Below are 23,825 nucleotides of genomic sequence, written 5' to 3' on the forward strand. Positions count from 1 at the left end.
TAATTTCCACATCTAATCTTCATTGCTAAAACTTCAAAAAGTATAAAGATTAATACCATTACATAAAGTACTAGGCTACAAAAGTTCATTTTCAAACTTGCATAGGTACTCTTATCATGTATCAGTATTTTCAACGTAAAAAAAATTAATATCACTTGCATTCCACCAGATATACATTACTTGTGCTGCATCTAAACATACAACACAGCTGCATACAATGACAATAAAAATATGCATAATTTTTTATTTTTTTTTTTTTTACACATCAAGTTACAAGTAGACTTTGTTAACTGAAAGTAGCTTTGTCACTACACGGTTTCTTCTGCAGATTTTTTTTGAGTATTCTTAACTTTTTTACCAGTAAAATCGGGCCTACTCCCAAAAGCATCACAACATCCTATTTCTTTAAATTCCAACTGTATCACATACAAAAAGTACACAGAATGTAGTCTTAATTATATGTCAAATTTCTACAAGCCACCAGATTCAATTTGCAATTATGTTGTAAATGACCTCTTTAGCCACACCAACTACCAGTCAATACTCTTTCTTTAAAATCTGCACGTAATTCCATACGTCTCAAAATTATCCTGTTCAAAAGCCCATCATAAAGCTATCACATTCTTCTTAGTATGCCTCAGATGCATAATTATAACCTGGGCATTTGAAAAGTATTATTCCTTTTTTACTTTAATTTTTTTTCCACAATGTGGTTGCATTAGTATTTTTATTAACATGTTTACATCATTATGCATCTAAGAAATCAACAGTAGCTGCATCTACTTGCACTGTATGTTTCAGATGACAGCATTTTCTATAAATTTCTAAAATTATAAATTTCATTCTAAGGCTTGTGCCACAGGATGAAGACATTTTCAATAAAACTAAAATACCAATTACTGTGAATCATAACCTTGTTTTCCCAGAACCCAATAATCTGTCATGCAAGGGGTCATCACTGCTTCAAATGCAACACCATTTGTTACTATATAACTCCTTATATACAAATACATTATCTTTTTAAATTATTTCTTGCAGCATACATGCTGTAATGATTCCACTGTTGCCAAGCATATGAGCCCATACTAAAACAGCCCTTAACAATTACATTCATTATGACAGATCACCATATATAGGGATCCAACTCCAAACACACACACACACATATATCTATATAAAATTAAACCATTTGAGAAATTAAGAAAATGTTCTTTTCAAAATTTTGGAAAAACACTGTTGGACATCCTGTGGAACAAGGTGAAGTCAGCTGATACAGTTCTGAACACATGCTTGCTTAAAAATGTCAGACATCCACCACCCAGTCAATCTAGTGTAGTGCAGTGGATTTCAAATGGCAGTCACAACTTCAACTGTGAAAGCAATGGTATAGAAGGATAGCAGCCAAGAAAACACATCATCTAAAATATAGACCCTGATATTTTAGACTGTGGGGGCCCGAATAACTAAGAAACAGCAAAATAGACAAAGTGAATGAGACATCAGTCATCCTGATCTGCTTTTAAAGAAAAAAAATACTGCGGTGGTGGTGCTGCGGTAGCGTTGTCGCCTCACAGTAAGACGTTGTCCTGTTTGATTCTCAGCTAGAGCGTCTTCTGTGTGGAGACATGTGTGAATGGGCGTACCTTCGTTAAAGGTTGTGCGTCAGGGCCGGCAACTCGGCACGTAAAAATCTACTACCAATCATTAGCGGACCGGAGTTCCGCAGTGGCAACCCCTAACCAGAAAAAGCCGAAAGACACAACAACAACTGCCCCACGATAGATACAAAATGGATCTTAAGGCAACATTCTAATCGTATTAAAGCAGCATTCTAATTATATTACAGCAAAAGCAGCGGCAGTAATGAGGAGGGACACGTGACATGTACTTGGTGGTAAGAGCAATACAGGAGCATGGGATTTTTAAGTATGAGAGCTTGTGAAATTTTTGGTTAGTGTTTGCTGGAAACACAAGAGCCTAATTTGAGTAATAATTAAGAAGTTCACATTAGTTGTTTTTTGTTCATGGTGGGTGGACGGCTGATAAAAGTACAGTAATGATTTGCATCAAAAACTACATAAACAAACCTTTAAGATTTGAAAATCCTACACAACTGTGGAGAAGTTAAAGACAGAGCTTTTTTGTTTGGGCGGTTGCCATTATGTGTTACTAACCAAGATGTTTTCTGTAGTATTTGGTGAATTGACATCTTCAATCACCTCGGCCTTGGATGCATGTGAAAAAGAACTTGAAACAAGGAAAGCTGAGTCTTTATATACGCAGTATACAGACAGTTATCTGCAGATGGAGTCTCTTGGACGGGTAATTCTACATCCCATTAGCATTATGTCTCACGTGTGGGTAAGACACTATAAAATCAGGCCACAGTGCCTAGTAAATTAAAAATATATCTCAACAGTAAACATCCATTGCTGTCCAATAAAGGTAAACTTTTTTTGTTTGCATTTGCAAAACCAAAAGATAGAGTAAGCACAGTTTATGGTGGGAGCTGTAACAGTTTCTGAAATTAAAAAAATGAGAAGCCAGCTATGTAGTTAAGTTCAAACAGTCACAAAGTACAGTTGTGTAAAATCTAACCATAACAGTAAATGTCTTTTCCTTCACTGTTGCAGTATTTGTAACCTCTGCGATTACCTGCCTCGGGTAGCCCGATGTCTGGACAGTATACAAAAACCTATTGTTGCTTTAAGGTACACCATATGTCACATGTATACTCTTTGCATAGTAAAGGGCATAAAGATGATGTCTGAAAGTACCATCCTCAGAACTGATAACCCCAGTAGTGACGCCAGTCCAAAGAAAACCAAGAGATAACCAGTACATCTAGGAGGGAAATGGACCAGGGAGAGGAGAGAGAGTGTGAATACTGCAAAAGTGAAGGAAAGGACATCTACTGTTATGGTAAGATTTGTACAACTGTACTATGTCCTTCCATGCACGTGTTGCAGTATTCTTAACCTCTTGGAGAGTCCCAAAGCTCAAAAAGAAACTTGGGAAAAGGAAGGACCAGCAGAGCCCTCTAGAAAGACATGAAAGATAGCCCTAGCAAAGTCGGCTCTAGCTCTGGATATCCCATCCAACTTGCAGTGCTTGACAAAAGAATGCACAAAAGTCTAGGTAAGCTGCTTCAAGAACAGAGTTAGCATCGAACGCCTTGTAAAAAGCACCAGAAGAAGCCACAGCTCTGTTAGTATGAGCCTTTACAGAAAGAAGGTTCTTACCATGAAAAGTATAATAAAAAAAAACAGCCTTTGAGATCCAAGAAGAAATAGTTTGCTTGGGTATAGCTAAACTTGCAGACCTAGGATGAAAAGAAACAAACAACTGATTAAATTTTCTAATAGACTTAGCCTTATCCAAATATAATCTGAGTTTTCTATGCACATTCAAAGTGTGCAGCACCCTCTCTCACTGGCAGACTGCAGAGAGGGGAAAAATAGGCAAATGAACAGACTGATTAAGTCACAACCCACTAACCACCTTGGGCATAAAATAAGGATTAGTACGCAAGGACACCTTGTCCTTATGAAACACCAAAAAAGGAGGACAGGCCATAAGGGCTTGAAGCTCAGACACCTGTCTGGCAAAAGTAAAGGCTACCAAAAGAACAGTCTTCCAAGAGCAATGTTGCAAGGAAGCTAAAGCAGCAGGTTGAAAAGGAGCATGGGTCAACTTCTCCAAAGCAAAATTAAGATCCCCATGAGAAGGAACAGGCTTCCTGTTAGGCTTAATATGAAATACACCATTAAGAATCTAGAAGATAAAGTCAGACAAGCAGAGATATCTCATAAGTGGGTCTTAACAGAAGAATAGGCCAAACCAACATGGAGCAATTCACACAAATAAGAAAGAACCAAAGGAAAATCCACAGTAAGGGGATCCAGGTTACGAGAAATATACTAAAGAAAAAACTTCCATTTGGATAAGTAGGATTTCCTAGAAATGGGTTTACTGGCTTCCTGCTGGACCCTAAGCACATCCTCAGAAAAAAGGTGTCTATTTGGAATCAAAATCTATCACCCACAGTTCAGTTGAAGAGTGGACAGGTGGGAATGGATGAGAGATCCAAAAATACAGCAAACCTTGAATCCTGGTGTCTAAAATGTACTTTAATGAACAAAAATCAAACCAAACAGGAGACAATTCACGATACAGTCCACAGATACTAAGCGCTTTCACCCACTGACTTGGGGCATCATCAGAGTACAAGATACTGTTGCTAATCATCCCTTAAATACTAGTTACAATAACAATTAAAAAAACAATCAATAATCGTAATCCTCATTGAATGACCAGTGCTTAAAAACTTAAAGGTGCAGGAAGATATTAAATACAAAAAAAATATATAAAATACAGAAAAAAAATATATACGGATGTGTGCTACATAAATAAAACCTTGTGTTAGTTTGTGTGTAATATTAAAACCTTATGTTGGTGTAAATATAATGTTGTTTAAAACACCAAAAATTATGTATGCATATTTGAATTATTAATCATCCAAAAATGTACCTGAAATGTAGTGTGTTGATAAAAGAAATATATATTCATATAAATACTAAATATAAATATATATATAAATCTATGAATATAGATCTAAATCTAAATAGAGGTGTAAATACAATAAAATATATTAATGTAAATACATATATATATATATATATATATATATATATATGTATATGAATATAAATAATAAATATAGATATATATACATAGTGTGTAATTATCGTGAATTGTCTCCTGTTTGGTTTGATTTTTGTTCATTAAAGTACTTTTTAGACACCAGGATTCAAGGTTTGCTGTATTTTTGGCTTACTGGTGAGTTCTACTAATGGATGAGAGATCCCATGTCCTGTGTGAGTAGGTCCATCCTGTGAGGTAACTTGAGATGAATCCCCTTGGCTAAATGCAGAAGAGGGAACCAATGCTGTCTCGGCCAAAAGGGAATCACCAACAAGATTTTGTGAGCATCCTGTTGAATTTTGAACAGTACTTTTGGAATGATAGGAAGGGGAAGGAATGCATAAAAAAACATTTCCTTCCAAGAAGAGAGGGTGTCCACCTTCCGCACCAGAGGACCTGGGACTCTGGCATAAAATAAAAGTTGTGTTTAGAGGGTAGACAAACAAATCTACTTGAGGAGTACCCCACTGGTGGACAATGACCAGAAACACATCCCCGTGAAGCATGCATTCCTGGGATTAAGTTAAAGACCTGCTCAGAGTGTCTGCCACAATGTTTTGACTTGAGGGAATGAAATCAGCTTGAAGATTCACTTGATACTGGACAGCAAGATCCCATAACAGGAATGCCAACCGGAAATTAAGATAAGAGCTTGTTCCCCCTGTTAGTTTATATGCTACATTACTGTGGTATTGTCTGTAAATACTTTGAGAGGTCCTGAGGAGAACAGAGGATGAAAAAAAAAGATGATCGAGAGATGCGTTCAGATGGGCTACAAGGACATAGACATTTAGCTCGATGATCAACAGATGAGTTTGGAATGGTGGCAAAGAAGGTCTGAGGACGGTACGTCCAGATGTCATCTTTATGCCCTATGCTATGCGAGCAGTAGGCTTTTGTATACTGGCCAAACATTGGGCTACCTAAGGCAGGGAATCCCAGAGGTTAGAAATACTGCAACACGTGAAAGGAAGGATATTAGCTGAATGTCTAATTACACAATGCTGTCAAGAACCAATCAGAATTATAAGCAAAGCTGCTGTCAAAATGCTGCAAAAGGGTCAACTATCTGACAGCACAATCACCCAGCACTTTGCAGACATGTCATCTAATACTTTATTACAGCTTTGAGAAAAAAAATGGTAAAAGCATTTTTGTATGCAAATGAAGGAGTCAATTGATATCAAAAGGAATGCCCAAGTTCAAACATACACAAAATATACTGATGGCAACAGCAATATAAAAAAATAGTTTTGTACAACAATTCCTGGCCACACAAAGGTGAAGAAATTTTTAAACTGACTGGAACCATCTTTGAGGAAGAACTTCTGCAATAGAAAGATGTTGTGTTAGTGTTGGCAGAGATGGTACAACTTCTATTACTGGCAAAGTGAGGAGATTTCTGTCCAAGATGAAATGAAAAATTCCATCATGCAAGTGAACCACTGCATTTTACGATGTAAAGGTCTTGTTGCAAAATCACAAGAACTTAAAGCTATACCGATACAGCCATAAAAACGGACAGCTTCATTAAGCCCCAGCCATTGAAATCAAGACGGTTTCATATATTACACAGAAAGATAGGACCAGATCGCACAGCTTTGCTTCTGTGTACCAAAGCACATCAGTTGAGCTGTGGCACAGTTTTATTAAATAGTTACGAGTTAACAGAACAAGTGAATAATTTTTTTTGCTTATAATGGGTCTGAATTTTTTGTCTTGGTGACTACATGGATTGGGAAAGCTGGTATACTTCAGCAAATGTTTGGATATCATTTGGCATAAAGAAGGCCTGGAGGCTAATCGAGACCACCACCATTCCTCAGGGACTTCCCCTGAGGGGGAATTAGAGCAAAATAGCTTCTCCAATTTTTGTTCGGGGGTGAAGCAAACAGGTCGCAGCAAGGCTGGCCCCAGTGAAGAAAGATCTTTGCCACTCTGGGATTTAGAGACCACTCGTGAGGCATGATAATACATCTGCTCAGTTTGTCTACTATCACGTTTGAACTTCCCGGGATGTGCCTTGCTATCAGAAAGTGGTTTGAAGTTATGGCCCATTGCCACACTCAAAGGACTTTTCAACACAACGGGTAGGACTTGGATCCCACATTTTTTTGATGTACAAGAATACGGACATATTGTCTGATTGTACAGCTGTTGCCCCTTGAGGTAAGGCAGAATGAAATGCTTGCAAGCTAGAAGCATCACCCTCAACTCCAGAAAATTGACACGCAGATTAGCCTCTAAAGGGGACCAACTGCCTTGGACCGTCTTCCTCAGATAATGCCCCCTCGACTCCATCTGGGAAGCATCTGTGGTCACTATGGTCTTGGGCTGAGAAGGGACAAAAGGACGGCCTAGAAGAATCTCTTTGGACTGCATCCACCAGGATAGGTTGTCTTTGCATTGGCTGGTTACAAAAACTGGGCGATTCATAGGATGGGTAGAATTGACCATAGGTTTGCAAGAAGACACTGAAGGAGTTTCATGTGAAATCTTGCTAGTGGGACTAAAGTGATCACTTCTGCCATGGAGCCCAGTGCTTGAAGAGCTAGTTGTGCCAGTATCTTACTTGAGTGAAGAAGAGGGTGGTGGGGGTAGGGAGGCCACACAAGAGTATTGAGACAAGCTCTGATAAAACTCAATATCCTGAGAAGGGATCAGCTGACACTTCACAAGACTGACCATGATGCCCAACTGTTGAGATGGTTTCAAAATGAAATCCCTTGTTTGAAGAAGTAGATGCCTGGTGGAAGAAGTGAGAAGCCAGTCGTCTAGGTATAGAAACACTAGGAATCTGTGCAGCCTCAAGTGTACTGTTACTGCTGCCATACATTTGGTGAACACCCTGGGGGCTGTGCAGAGACCAAAGGTAAGCACCCTGAATTGGTAGTGGCTGGCTCCTAGCTGGAAGAGGGGAAACTTTCTTGACAATTTGTCCATTTTTATGTGGTAATACGTGTCTTGAAAGTCAATAGAGCACATCCAATCATTTTCCTCTATAAAGGGAAGTATTAACTGAACCATGACCATCCCAAATTTTGAGTGTTGGACAAATTTGTTTAGAATTTGTTTAGAATGCCAAGATCCAAAATTGTTCTCCAGTCCCTTGTCTTCTTTGGAACTAAAAAGAAACTGGAGTAAAATCTAGATCCTAATTGGTCTGGTGGGACTTCTTGGATGACTCCTTTTTTCTGGCAGCTTTTGTATTTGTAATGCTGCTTGGTCTCTCTGACTGGGTGGAATGTCAGGGAGTTTTGTATGGGTCCTTGGATAAAGGGTGAAGGGGATAAAATAACCTCTGGAAATAATCCTTCGCACCCAGGCATAGGTAGTTATGCTTTGCAAGGCTGTTGGGTGCAAGAAGAATCTTTCCAAAAGCCTACAGAGGCAATTGGGCCTCTTTTCAGGAGCGCTGGTAGGGTTGGCCAGAGAAAGACTCACTGGAACCCTGGATCCGCAGACCACCCCTGCCTCTGGAACAGCATCTTCCACTGTAACACCCCCCCTCTGCCCCGAGGGGAGTCTGTGCCACGTGCATCTTGGAAAGGCTTCTGGGAATTCTTGAACCACATTTAGCCACTCCTTTGATTCATGAAGTAGGATTGTTGAGGAGCAGAAAAAACATACACCCACAGCAGACAGAGTCTTTCCAACTTTCTCACACCTGGACAGAGACTTCTTAACTTTGGGGCAAAACAATGAGGATCTCTCAAAGGGAGCATTGATGAAGACTTGAATGGTTCCGTAAACACACAAAGGCACATACAAACATGTTATCAAATTGCAACACCTAAACCTGCTGACCTGGTCGCCCCTTCAGCTGCATGTGCAATGACCCTCATGGAAGAGTTTGAGATCAATTCCAGGGTAGCCAACTGGGAGGCAACATTTTCCTGGACTCCCTCAGCTACTGCTCCTGCCAGGGTATCTGACAACTCCTTGACCAGATTCCTCTGAAGCCTGGTAAAGTGTGCCAAGAAATTCAACGACCTGATGGAGAAGGTCGATGATGCGCAGACCAGCTTCCCAAACCTATCGCCAGGGACTCTAGGTTAGGGGGATGTACAGTAGAACTTTCCTCCACCAGTTCTTTTTTGGTAGAATCCACTCTACCACCATGGCATCAACTACTAAAGCTTTTGCCCAGTGTGGATGATCTTCAGAAGTGGAAAGAATTTTATCAGGACTCCAGGGGATAGTCAGGAGCTTTCCAGCTCTGCTGAGCGATCAATTTAATTAGACCATCAGCTGGTGGGGTCACCCAGGAGGTAGATGGGTGAGCTCCAAAGGCCTACAAGTACACAGATTCCTCAAAAGAAGGGTCTTTGGGCTTCCAATCTCCCTTCTGTTTTAGAATGTCTTCAAAGGAGATGTCTTTCAGGGGTGAGTGGGGGAACCCTCCCCCTCATCGAAATCCATGTCCGCCATGATGGATTCTTCAGGAGACTCAAGGTGTTTCCTCTTACACAATTTCTTCCAAGGAGGCTCTTCAGTGGGAACATCTGAAGAGGATTCGGAAGAGGGTAGACCTTTGGTATGTAACTCTTGCGACCTTGGATCTCACTGTCTGGGGGTGGAGGTTGGTAGTAACTCCAGTAAATCAGGGGTCAAGGGGTGAGACTCCAGTAACACAGGAGCCACCTGAGATGAAGCAGTGGCCAAAGCTATTTCCATAGCTTAAAAGGCAGGACCCCTGAGGAGGAATGGGAGCCCGGGACAGAGACAGACAAACTCGGAACCAGGTCACACCCAACCCAGAGAGACCCTCCTGAAAAGTTGGAACCATGGACGGGTCCCTCTATCAGTGCAGCCTGAAAAGGTAAGGTCAGCTCCAAAGGAAAAAAAAAACAGTTAACTTGAACTCCTCAGTCCCGATGGAGAAGACCCGGTCCCCAAAGGCATTAAAGGAGTCAGAGCCGTACCCAGTACCAAAGACAAAAAGGTTGTAGGTACCAAAGTCATTGGAATCTGCATGGTTGGAGTCGACTGCTCTAAAGCCTATGAAGAGGTCAGAGGAGGAGTATAAGAAGGGGTTATAGGAGAGAAATCCCCTGCACCAGGAGGGAGAGGGGGCTGAGAAGATGGGGGAAGACCCCTAGCTGTCAGAATCCGATCCACCAACCTCACCTATATCAACTTCTGAAAGACTCCTGGTGGATGGAATGGACAAGCCAGATAGGGGACTCAGGTCTCTCTAAAAAGGGACTGGGGAGTTGCCCCAAAAAAGGGTCAACAGATGTAGGAAAAGTAGCCCTGGGCTGAATTGTAACATCTGTCTTCGGCACTGTCTGCGGGACTGTAATAGATATTGGAGCCATCATGGCAGCAGTGGAAATCGGTGCCGTTGTCGGAACCATAGCCAAACTAGCAGTACTTGATATCGTAGCCTGTGTGGAAGTTGTGGTCGATACTGAAGAGTCATTCCATTCCGAAAGTTTCGGAACCTTAGATTTCGGTTCTGAAGAGGAACCAGCAGAAGAGTTCTTATGCTTCTTTTGTGTCGTTGCCAAAGGAGATGTTGGCATTGAACGAGAAGTTTTAGTAGCAGAGGCTGGAGGAAACTTGTCGGCCTTGGACAAGGCTTCTTCAAAAGGGGCTTTAAGAAGCCCTTTGAGGATGAGCTTGTTTCTATGCTCTACCAGGACTTTATTACGGAAACCCTGTCAGATAGAGCACTCAATATTCAAATGGAACACACCCAAACAGTACACGCAGCATTCATGTCCATTAGAGTTTGGCATTTTCCTGCCACACTCTTTACATTCCTTAAACCAGTTGTAGTAACTCTAGATTCATCTGCCATCACCGTAAAATACATTAAGAGAGGCAGAAAAGGAAAGGAGAAAGAAGCAAAAAAAAAAAACACTCACACCACAACAGAAAACACTACCAGCAACGGTAGAAAGATTACCAAATGGTAAGGGGGGTGGGAGTACCAACGATGGTAGTCAGCATTACCAACAGTAAAAAGGAAAGGGTAGACTAAAGTATGAAAAATCTACAGAACTATAAGCTAGAAAAAAAACTAATCAGACAAATTATAATTAAAAAAATATTTTTTTTACTTAGCTACGAGAGAGAGGAGTCAGTTGATGCATCTTGCACTGTGGGTAGACTATTAGCTCGAGAGTTATCTTGCTGATGAGAGTTATATAACGGCCAGACTGGTTCCGAGGACTGAAACCATAACCCAGAAGTCAAGAAAAGATGAAGATTGACATCATCAGATAAACTGTTTTATCCTTGGGTTAATCAGCTAAGCTAAGCTTTTGTTTTATTTCTTCTGTGTTGTTCTTTAAACTGCACTTTATGTTGGCTAAACGAAGTGCATTTTAAATCATTTTTGTTACAAAGAAAATAAAACTGTGTGCTGATACAACCTAAATCCCAAGCCTCATAATTAAAGTCTGAAATGTTGAGCTAATTGCTTGAGGAATGATCCACTGATGGTGGTAGTGAGCAGAAGTATACGGTTTCCCTATAAATGAGCTACGTGCTTGGTCTGTGCTGGTTCTCTCCACTCCTGAATGGAGCACAAAGCTCTGCCCAAGTATATGAAATGTTAATAGTGAACTTCTGAAAAGAAGTTGGCATTCCAAAGAACTATTAAAAACCATTGTGCCCCTTGCAGAGACTTCCTCTGAAGATCCTCGGGGGGGGGGGGAGGAGAAAGGCTGCTTAGATACATGTTAAGAACCATTGTGTACATACAGGAATTTTGTTCTACAAAATGATTTCTCATAGTAGTGAGAAGGTCTGATATGAAGAAAGTGCAACTGTCTTGCTTCTGTTGATGAACTTTTAATGTGAAGCCAAATACTTCTGTGTACTAAACTGTACCTGCAGCTATGTGCAAAATGAAAAAAAAAATGAAATCTTAGCAAGCTTGACTACTGCTCTTCAGGAAAGATGTACAGCCACTGGACAACATCTGCACAGCCAACCACAACAGATATTCACCATAGTGAATCAATTGTCTGTCTTACTGGGGATTCTAGATGCATCTCTGAGGATACTAAGAACAAAAGACAAAGAATAAAAAATAACAGCAGAACACACTGAGTAAAAGCTGGTTTAATACAGAAATCCAAATATTAAAAAAAAAAAAAAAAAAAAGAGAGAGAGGAAGAGTACAACCAAAACTATTGGCCTCGTAGGTGGACGAACTAGAGCCTTATGTATCTTGGGAAGGCAACAGAGACCTGTAGAACTTGCAGCATGTGTGGCCACACAAAAAGTGAGTTGACATTTGTACATCCATCTACGAGTCGGATCTACAAATTTGATTTAATGCAGATTGTGAAGTGCCAGTCTTGTTTATTTAGCTATTTGCAAAAATATGTATATAAAAAAATTATGCTGGCAAGACAAATTGTAAACTCAGACATTGTATTAGGAAGCATCTATATAACATTACAAAATGTGACCCCAGAAATGCATATATAAACAAATTTGAGCTGCTGGTAGTGGACATGTTTTTGAATTTCAGGATGAAGCACCTTAAGACTAGTGTGAAAGCGCCTACCTTTTTCTTTGCTTTGGTCCATTGGTAATAAAGGAATTGATTTTACTGCTGTTGTAGCTAGTTGTACTCTTTTATAAAAAGACAAAGAAGCTTATTTACTGACTTCCAAGAGAGAGAGTGGATGTGTGTGTGTGTGTGGGAGGGGGGGGACTGTACCCAAGCCAAGTGGGCCAGGATATTGCTGTCTCATCCAGCTGGGGACTCACTGAAAGCATGTACATACCTTGAGGATTTTTATGCAAACAACAAGAAAATGACGTGAGTGAGTGAGTGAGTGAGTGAGTGAGTGAGTGAGTGAGTGAGTGAGTGAGTGAGTAGTCTATAGGTGGGGCATCACCTAAACCACAGTCCCTTAAATTTCACAACTAGGCAGTTAAACATGGACAGACATCTAAGGACACAAATGTCTGAATTAACGCATTCTTTGAAACTAACTAGAACACCATGTAAAGTAAGTATAATTCTAGAAATCTTGGCCAGTGACAAGTTTAAAAGGTCACTACCAAGCAACTTAAACTGGATATTCCACACAGGACCCTTAGTCTCCTGAACAGCTGGTTTCTTTACAGAACATCTGTTGTTAACTGAAATTACAAACCCTTAGTCAGATGTGCATACACCAAGGAATAATGAGAAGCCTTCACATAAGCATGCATTTTTTTGTCTACAAATGACAAAATGTTACCATCTGAGTGTGTTTTAAAAGTTTTAGGGGTATACAGCAACATACTGTACAGTTACAAAGAGCAATACTGTAATGATAAAACTCAGGTTTTAGCTACAGCTTGTTGGCTATCATTACCTATGCAATGTGCAATACCACTGAACGTACACCTACTAGTTTAGAATATGCTTTTTTTCACTCTGCTGCTTATAAACGCATTAAATGAAAGAGAGGCAAGGGCTTTTAGACTCACTGAGCTTGATTATATTATTTAGGTCATAATATCTTTGTAAGTATAAAACAACTAGTAAAAAAAAAGTGAAGTAATATGTGTACATGGCGACAAAAGGGAATATCTTAACACAGGTACAAATAAACACCCTTTTAATGAAAGGATTACTCTCAGGAGCTGTAGTGTTCATCTTAACAAGAGATGATAGTTCAGCTATGGACTATGTGGTAGAAAATTTGGTGGCCTTTTCCACTGTGACAAAGTACTGCAAACACAATGAAAAGCTGCTGGGAGTTACTATAGCGACAGATAAAGAGAAGGCCATCAAACCTAAATACCCTTGTAGACTACAAACTCAATATGGCACGTTTAATTGTTTTACCCTTGGGTTAAACCCTCAAAATAAGCTTCATTTTATTGAGTGTACTCCTTCAAACAACACTATGTTGGATGAATGAAGCATATTTTAGTTATTTTTTCTTAAAAAAAAGTAAAATTGTGTGCGCTAGTGCAACCTAGATCCCAAGCTTTGTGCTTTAAGTCTGAATTGTTGAAATAATTACACTTCAAATGGTACAGAAATAATGAACACATCTGTGAAGGCAATGCTCATCATTCATTACTAAAGGCTCCATCAGAAATGTTTTGACCCATTACCTCTTTCACAGATAATAATTGGTCGAGGCTCTCAGAGGGACTACCAATACATGCTGAACATATGTTTTTCTTCAAGGTTCTGAAGATACTTACACAAATTTAATAGATATTTAATGCCCTTGTTAATAATTAGTGCATTTTCTATGGTCATTAGGCAGTTCTTACACCATTTGAGACAGCCATCATCTAAAGTGTTTAAAAGCACATGAAGTGCATCCATATGTAAAGAGTCCTTCTTTTTAAAAAAAAAAAAGTGTACTGCTCGTCAAAAACTAGTTTTATCTTTGCCAAAGGGCTAATGAATTTATAATTTTATAGATTCATATGTGAATACCAGACTAACTGCCCTTAAGGGCCATTTTCAGCCTAGCCAATAACCTAACATCATAATCAAACCCTGTCCCTTGTGTCCATGAGGTGAAGAACTTAACCATTATGCCAAAACCCACCCTGTGTGCAGTGTATTAGTTTAGTTACTTTGCAGGACACTATTAGACTAATTTTACTAAATTGAAATGTTAAATGTAAACTAGGAAACACGTTAAAGCTAGAAGTAATGGAGTATGCAACTAGTTGGTTGTAAGATATGAATAGGAGGATACTTGAAGCTTCATTATGTTGGTGGTGCCTCACAATAGGAAGCCATAGTGACCATGTTTGTGAGCAAAACTAGTGCTTCCTGAATAAAACAGGAGTGGGACAGTGTTCTAAAGTAAATTAAACTACTAACAACTCAAGAGCCAATAAGCTTTACAGGAATACAACAGAAGCGGGATGACTAATATGGAGGAAATCAGACTTGCACTGCATTTTATTAAAGAAGCTGTTTCAAAAAAGTAAAAAAAAATTTTTGAAAATATAAATGTGAGCATACTCAACTCTTCACCATAACTGTGGACATGCAAATAATATGTCTGCTGCACAACATGAGATTTTGCCACCAGACAGATGTCCAATCATCCAGCCAAGCTTCCACAGCTTTTGAGGGCTCTATAATGGTTGGTCAATGCCATAACAAAGATGTCAACAAACATACAACAAAAAGGTAAAAGAAGCCCACGTCATCTTTATTTCTTCTTTCTTTCATTTTTTTGTGAATCTCATTTCCTAACCTCTGGGTGCCCCAAGACACATGAAAGGAATCACACCCTAAAGTAAAAGGGTACCTGAAAATTACTACTTTGGGAGGAGGAGGATATACTGTAGCAGTACTCTTACTGGTACATCTATGATTACTGTGAGCATGCTCACATAACAGTATTATCTGCTATAGTACAACAAATATAGGAAAATTGTTCTTGAGTTGAACTGACCCATCAGGATGATACAGCACAAAGGCCAAGAAAGACTACCATAGGTTCACAGGTAGGTACTAGGCTATCGGCCCAAGGATGTATGCAAGCCTAGCCAGCAAGGTTCCATAGCTTACGCCACCCAAGAAAGTTATTTTCCTGTGCTACTGACCAGCAGAGAGACAGAAGTGATCTCTGGGGTGTATTTCTTATTTCCCATACACTCATCAAGATTTTTCTTGAAGAGTGCTAATGAAGAACTTTGCTTGACATAGATGGGTAGCTTGTTCCAGAGTATAGGAAGTCTCTGGGACAGGAATCTATCCCTCCAGCGTGTCCTGTTTATTGTGCTGACAAGGTTTAGGTCCCTAGAGCGTGTAACTTGGAGGGATTGGGATTTCTTTAGGTGTAGCATGTCCAACAGCTCTGGGTTTGACATAGCTTTATATGTTAGGCAGAGATTACCTCGGAGTAGGCGATATGATACGGAGTAAAGCTGGAGTTTTTTGAGGCGGTCAGTGTAGGGCATTTGTTTGAGGCCAGTAATCTTCTTTGTGAGGTACTTCTGTGGCCTTTCCAGCTGCTGCAGATGTCTTGTGAGGTACATTCCAAAAGGGGCGTTGTACTCTATAATGGGTCTTATGAGTGATGAGTAGAGGGGAACAATGACCTTTTTTTTTCTGGATGAGAACCCTATTATGATGAGGTGTGCCACGTAGAAGGACTTCCTGACTACTGTGGCGATGTGACTATCAAAGGAGAGACTAGACTACTGTCCACCTGGGTCCCAAGGTCTCTATCACGCATTCGGTGTTAAGTAGATTGCTGCCTATGTGGTGGTTCATGGGTACATCGTTTTTACCAAAGGGGATGACAATGCACTTTTTGGCATTGAGCTTGAGGCCATGGCTCTGACACCAGGCATCTGTCTCAGTGAGGCCCATCTGTAGGATGTCCACATCATTTGGGGACTTGACTATGGCTCCTAGTTTGCAGTCATCTGCGAACTTCATTAGCCAGAGGCCTTATGTGTTAGCCTGTACTTCAGAGCAGTAGATACCAAACAGGAGAGGTCCCAGGATGGAACCCTGTGGTACTCCACTTGTCACTGCTTTGAGGTCAGATTTGGAGTCTGCAACTTTTACAGTGTGGGTTCTGTCAGTGAGCCAGTTGGCAACCCATCTTGTGACGTAGGGATTTATACCTAGTTTAGTGAGTTTAGCTATAATTCCAGAATGGGGGATGGTGTCGAAAGCCTTGGCAAGGTCAAGATAGGCTGTGTGAACCATCTTACCCTCATCCACGGCTTTGGTGACTGCCTCAAAGAAGTCGATCAGGTTCAGGAGTCATGATCTGCCTTTCACAAACCCGAAATGGGTGGGATCCAGAGTTTGGATGTTACCAATGTCTTTGTCTATGAGTTCCATGACGATACGTTCCATGGCCTTGCAGACCAAGCTCGTCAGGCTAATAGGTCGATAGTTCCCAGGATCAGTGGTGGCTCCCCCTTTGTGGAGTGGGATAACTGTCGCTGTGCGCCATTCAGTGGGCACAAAGCCTGATGCAAACCTATTATTGAACATGGTGCTTAAGTGGGGAGCCAGTTTGTTCTGAAGTTTGTGTAAAACGCAGCCTGGGATGTTGTCCGGTCCCATGGATGCTGTGTTTTTGGATTTAGAGAGTGCAGCTTTTACCTGCGTAGTTGTGATTACAGGGACTCTGCATTCTTCCTGTATAGATATGGGCCCTTTAGGGGGTGAGAGGGGGGTAAAGTTAGCACTGAACCGATCTGCCAGGATGTTGGCAATATCAGTTGGTTCTGTAATCTTCATGCCTTTGTGCTATAACTCAGAGCAGATCTGGGTGTTGCCATCTAGATTCTTGACATAGCTATAGAATGCTTTGTGGTTGTCCTTGGATTTAGTGGTGATTTTGTTTTTGTAGCTAGATTTGGAGGATCTTATAAGGGATCTCAGCTTCTTACACAGGCTGACCAGGGGGCTCCTCCACTCATGGGATTTTACTCTCTTTTGCAACAACTTCTTCCTTCTGTTGTACAGTTTGTTTATGGCAGGGGACCACCAGATTGGCTTGCTTTTTTTGGAGGATAGCATCTTGGTTCTGTTTGGGATAGCATGATCCATGCACTTGTGTAAGTGCTTACAGAGTGAATTTGTGTAGGATTCAGCAGATGTAACTGTATTGTCCAACTGCATGGGTGTCGAAGTTCACCACTTCTGTCTTAAGAAGCATGACGTTGGCTTTGGAGAAATTGTTTACTGTGGTTTTCTTAATGGGGGTGGGGGGGTGTGGATATCAAGGGTGATAAGCTTATGGACGGATTGGACCAACGAGGAGTTGACTTCAGGTATGGAACACCAGTCACTCATGTTGGTAATGACTAAGTCTAGGATACTGTTGCCCCGGGTGGGGGTGTGGATAAGCTGATCTAAGGCATTGGAGTTTATGAATTCCAGAAAGCATTGAGCTAAGGATTTGGTACACGAGTAGTTTTCCCAGTTAATGGTGGGGTAGTTGAAGTCGCCCATTATTAGGGTGCTTGGTTGAACCCTAATATTTTCTAGTACATCAAGAAAAGAAGAGTAGGAATCCTGAGGCATGGTGGGTGATCTGTAAGCAAGCTACAATTTGGATTGCAGTTTTGCCCAGAGTTAATTGCACTTGGATAACCTCGGATGCGTTATGCTGAGCAACTAACCTGGAGGTGTGGATATCCTTAATGAATATGGACACACCTCCGCCTTTGGTGTTTCGGATCAGGTTACATGGCTTAAAAGTGTGGTATGAGTTATAGCCTGGTAGTGCAGGGGTGATCTCTGGAGCCTTGAACCAGGTCTCAGTCACTGCACAGATATCTATGTTCTCCATTTTAAGGAGTGCCTCGAGTGCATTTTGAGATTTAGACTAATAGCATTGAGTAGCATTACCCACAGTTTTTGCTTGCATGCTCCTGTTATGGTGGTGAATTTATTTGAACCCTGCCTAAAAAGGCACTATAGGGGCAGCAAGAGCCTTAGCCAGTATCCGAAATCCCAGGGGCGACAGGTGCAGGCCATCTGTGACAAAGCATCGTGGTCTGTCGACCATGTCATCCCAAGCAGACAGATACTGGATCCCCTTAGAATGACACCAGAAGCTTAGCCAATTGTTGAAGTCAATCATTTTGTTGTTGTACTGCGGTATCATTCTGGGCGATGGCAGAATGCTACTCAGGGCTAGGGTCATGCCTGCCTGGGCTACAAGATCGGCAAAGCCATGGAGAATGACCAGCACTGAAGAGTGTCCAGCTCCTCACCTACAAAGGGTATCCTCTGGGGAGGAATAAGTCTACCAATTTACAGTAACTGAAAGCACCAGCTGCAAAAAAAAGTATTCGGAGTCCCTGAATGGGGTCACCAGGAGCTAGTCATCAAGTATGGCAGTAATCTCATGCATAGCTTCAACCACCATGAATAACACCTTACAAAAGACTGGGTACTGAAGTTGCAGTGGCACTACTATGTAATGTAACTAATGCACACTCAGAAAAGAGCTAGAGGAATATCCTGTGTGCTCTTCAAATGCGGATATGGAAAAAGGAATCCAACTGGCCAAGTGACCTCATTCAACTGGTGTGCAAGAGAAACTACAAGACAGCTCCCTACAGGAATACCACTGGGATGCCAACGTACAAGATATGCAGACTGAAGTTTCTGAGGCTAGGAAAGGAACAGAAAGAGTTTGTTCCTTTCTGAATCAGGAGGTAGTGTGATTAAAAACCCTAAGCCATTTCTGAAAGCATGGTAACATCTGCAGGGCTTTCAACAGTAGAGTCTGGGCTTGTCTTCAGAACTATGAGACAGACAGGTTCAGCAGCAAAGTATTTAAGGGAAAGGACAGGTAAGCTCCAGGATGTGGCAAGATTGGCTACATCTAAAACCTATAGGTCCTTTGTGATGGACCATCTCTTACTTGGGGTGAACTCAATCATGTCTACGGGAAGTCCCAGACTGGAGTCAGGACTATGGTGGTACTGTCTGCACAGATGTGCCTTTGGGCGATTTAGTACAGGAAAGGACAAGACAGTGATGCTTTAATGCCTTCTTCTCATTTTGGTGGAGGTGGTTAGGCTTAGCAGAGGAAAACAAAGTAAAAATGGATATCATAAATGCCTTCCAAAGTCAGGAAGGCATATTTCCTGTAAAGAAGCTCAATGACTTAGTACTGTCTGGAAAGAACTAGTTCAGCGGAAACTTCCCCCACCCCCTTATAAAGTCATCCAGGATGCTGATGCAGAGTTCCTGCGAAAAGCAGTACAACTTCAAAAACACCATCCTGCCCAAACACAAGCCTGAGTCTCCAGCCCTAGCTACAGCAACTTTACAATCAAAGTTATGCTGAGCTAGATGAAAGCTTACCTTGGAATCTAATGAAAGGGTCACAACAAGGCTTTGCTTAAGTCCTGCCTCAGAAATACCATAAAGTTTTTTTCCACAGTTTTGTTTACAAGATGAGGCTGAAAATGTTGAAGGTGGAAAGGAGACAGCCCTAAGCGAAACTGACAGAAAAGTAAACCCTTTTACCATACCTGTGCAAATCTTTGGAATCCTTGCCAGATGGCAAAACTTTGCAGTTTTTTAGGGCATCATCTGGACTGAAGAAATAGAGGATTGACAGCTCAAGGCTGCTCAGTAAGGGGTGCACTCATTTAGCTGGTGGCTTTTAAAGGATGTCCGTTTTCTATGGGGCAAAATGGACCCAGTCAATGTGCACTGAGGCTGCATGCATAGCATCTCACTAAATTTCAAACATTTGCTTAATGTCTAAATCCTGAAATCAAGCTCTGGAGCAGGATGACCCAAAAGATCCTCCAACCAGGAAAACAGCTAGGATTGGGGAAATTTCCTAAAGTAAGTCCTTAGCATGAAGTTCTATGACTGGAGAAGTCAAAGGGCCACTTTAATTGGATTAGGCTAGTTGGCACCAGGCTCTAGCCAATCAACTAAGGACCGAGTGGCACAAGAATCCCAAGGCATATCATTCAAGTTGGGAGCCAGAGGTGTGCCTACTCATCTCCTTAACTTCTGTTTAAATGAAGAACAGACCCAAGCCAGAGTCCAAATTAGTAATGGACAAGCCTAGCACCTTCAGAGATTTAGGAGTGGGCAAAACAATGACCTACCCTTGTGTGCCCATCTTTGTGGAAACTCTCTCATTTATGCCACTGGCTGAGTGGACCCCTCCTGCCAGTTCCCAGGAAAGAGCTCTTAATGGCTGACATATTTTATCTGTCAAATTAGACCAAAAGCTTCTCTCTATGATGTGTTTAAGTGGCAGGTTTTAATCTCTTACCTCACAGCAGTATCTTCCACTGTGCCCCTATATGATACCATAAATGCAATGTCAGTGAGGGACTTCCCTGGTTAGTCAGTGACCACAATGAAATTTTGCATAAAATGTATGCAAACACAACAACTTCAATGCAGATAATTAAGATCATGAGCAGAACACTGTATGCAATAAAAAAGATATGGTAAGTTAACAGGATTAGTACACTTGTGTATCTGATATACGACATCATGAATGTTGCATCTTCCAGAATTCTGAAAACTGACACCTGGGAAAAACGATGAACGAAATTAAAAACCCTGTAAGGATGACCTTAATGTTAAATCTGGACAACTCATGAGAAGTGCAGTACTTCCTCTAAGGAAGTAATTTATTTTTTGCTTTGACTGTATTAAATTGGGACAGTACTATTCAAAAACTACTCTCTCAAATACTACTGCTAAAAAGGTTGGACTTGTGGCATGAGTCTTCTATACTTCTGCAAAATGTATGAGCCAAAAACAGAACAGCTTATACATTTTCAACAAGAATCACATTATCTCAAGTACATATAAGCTCTACATATATGCATTTGAGGTGACTGAATTTGTAGAAATGCACAAACACTAAAATAATCATGGAAATGTACACACACACTAAGATATTCACTTTGCAATACAGCAAGGCCCACTGAGCCTCCATTATTTACACATTAACTCTAGCAATGCAATCCAACTGAAAGAAAGTGAAGTAACTATTAAACCATATAAATAATGATCACAAATTATCTGCTACTTATAAAGAATGAGGATGCCTTTACACACCGCTACAGCAGGTAGCAGGTAAAAAGGTGACTAACAACAACTCAAAAAAATACAGCTCAAGTAACTCAAGGAAGAAACCAGAGCACAACCAAGTAAGCTTGTGTACAACACTGCTAACAGTATATAGCTAACAGTACAGCTGCTGAAGTTCTGGATGGCTGGAGAATAAGCAAAGCAGGACTAGCTCTATGAAGTATTTTGTAGTGCATGACATTTCTCTGCTTAACGATCAACAGAGTGGGTCTGCAGTAGGTAAAGCAGTGTCTTGGGGGGACATCATACAACTTCTCAATCTAATGTCACGGTATATCAAGCAACACATATACAATAGTGAAAAAGCTTTCCCAATTATAGAACTGTTTTAGTCATCACAAGTCTTATTACATGCACAAGAAACACGTGGGCATTTGAAAAGTGTCCCAAGTAGGCAGGGAATTAAACATTACAAGAAAAACTAGTAGCTAGAAAGATACCAAAACATTACTCAATGTGTTATGAAGCCTTCTCAACAATAACACCCTAAAGGGCCTAAAATTAACAAGTTATATTAAAGTTTTTTTTTCAAGATTTTTGTCCCTGCTGACCATCAGACCCTCTATTGGACAATCAACCCATTTTTTTCTCTGCCAGGCAAGAGATGATCCAGGATGCCATCAGGGGCAGTTCCAGTTTTTTTCTCTCTGACCCTACTATGCATGCATTCAGTGAGGTGCCAGGGTGGGAACGAGCACTAGGCTGACAATGGAGGTTTATCCTTCATTTCTGCAACGGGCTTTGCCTCCAAGCAACCATGCCCCTCCTTCCTACAGCACAAGTGGCAGTCTCTCCAGCCTCCACCAAGAGGATTGCACTGCTACGTGTACCTCTGAATGCAAACAAACTATGCTCCCTGGAGAGGCCAGGGATCACAAACCTTCACTTATCCCCTCTTTTCCTGGCTCCTCCAGTGCTACTGCTCCTAATCCAGTCCCAGTCATCTATGTCACTGCAAGCGCTCCATACACTGTCATGAAGCTAAATTAAAAATTACAGCTAGGCATGAAGTATCTACTGTTGATCTTTTGAACTTTAGAAATGTAGAGGTTGCATAAATGGACTCCAGACTGAGGCAATAAACCAGAGAAAAAGTTCAAAAATAAATGGTGAAGGCATAGCAAAACATAAAAAATAAAGAAATCAAAGTAAAGACTACAGAATGTGTAGAATTTGTTAGGTCAATCATTATTGACTTTAAACATTTATATCCCCCTCCCCCCCAAAAAAAATCATTGGCTTACCATGACACTGTAAAGCTAATTTAATGTATCTTAACGCTCTTCCATACTTCTGAAGACCAGTGGCTGCATCTGCTAACACATAATAAGCCTTTGATGCCTTGAGGATCAACTGTAATTTCATTTTGTACTGCCAGGTACCTGGAACCATTCCAGATCGATTTGGAAATACAGAGTCTTCCTGAAGGAATCCCACTAAAAAAAAATAAATTTAAAACCTCCTCAAAATTATGCAATTTGCAACGTAATACAATCAAAAAAGACATTTTATTTTACCCAATAATGCAATATTCAAAAAGCTGAAGTTCTAATCCACTGATTAAATTTGACAGACACGGAGATGTAGTACATGAGCTGCATTTCCATTCTTAAACTTTTCAAAGAGGGTTACTGATTAAAACTGCAAATGAAAGCAAGAACTGAATCTAAGGGTTAGTTATAATTTTCTGAAGTATTGTTTTAGAACTAAAGAAATTAGCAAGTTTGTTTTGGTACTACATTCCTCAATTCAGAACTCAGATGGAGTGCTTTCTGTTAAGTGACTTCATGTCCTACCTGGGTCCATGTGGGATTTTTTTCTGGTGCTCTAGCTTCCTCTCACATTTCAGATATGTGCCATAGGTGAAGTAACATTCAACCAAAAGGCATATAGGTGTGTATGCAGTAAAAGTGCACATACTCTGTAATACGTTTGTGTCCCGTTAAGGAGGAGGAGTTTCTATGCCTTGCATACACTAGGTGCTGTTATATGCACCAGCTTCCCCATAACCAGCATTACATTAAGTGGGCAACTGATGAATGAAAATTGATCTCATATCTTATATCCAAGCACAGAAAGACAACTATATATCAAAATAAATGCAGTATCAACCCAGTAGCTGGTGACTGAAACCCCCTATAAAACACATTAACAAACGCCGCACATACATTAAAAAAGAAAAACAGAAAATGAGATATACACTACACTTTAAAAATTTTGATAAAGCAAAAGGTGAAGCGAAACTTCTATTCTCATCCTTCAATGAGAAAATTATCTCAATCTTTTATACTTATTTTGAGAAAAAAATAAATACATTACACAGATTATGACTACAGTCATCCAATCAATACAGCCATTCATCACAAACCAATAGCAAACAGTCGATAAAGGTCAACCACAGCATGCCAGCTTGTGATTTACATGACCGGGCAAATCTCATCAGTAGCAGAAAAGTATGACTTTGGTACAGAATGATCTAGATCCTACACCTAGCCTCTTCAGACAGTAATCACTTAAGTATAATGCTTTTGTATTCCAATAAATAACTTGTAGACTCCTAATG

At 40.6% G+C, this 23,825-nt stretch overlaps 1 protein-coding gene across 1 annotated transcript in view; it reads right to left on the reverse strand.

The window, feature by feature from the left end:
- The window catches only part of EDRF1 (erythroid differentiation regulatory factor 1), a 1,512,804-nt gene that overhangs the window by 759,396 nt on the left and 729,583 nt on the right, over positions 1-23,825 (reverse strand). The window contains exon 13 of the mRNA XM_044055563.1: positions 22,507-22,698. Coding sequence (XP_043911498.1) covers positions 22,507-22,698 — 192 coding nt within the window. The remainder of the gene's footprint in view (positions 1-22,506; positions 22,699-23,825) is intronic.

This window comes from Protopterus annectens, chromosome 14.part0 (assembly GCF_019279795.1).
Source record: "Protopterus annectens isolate FY-2018-M chromosome 14.part0, PAN1.0, whole genome shotgun sequence".
In the NCBI taxonomy this organism is placed as follows: domain Eukaryota; kingdom Metazoa; phylum Chordata; order Ceratodontiformes; family Protopteridae; genus Protopterus; species Protopterus annectens.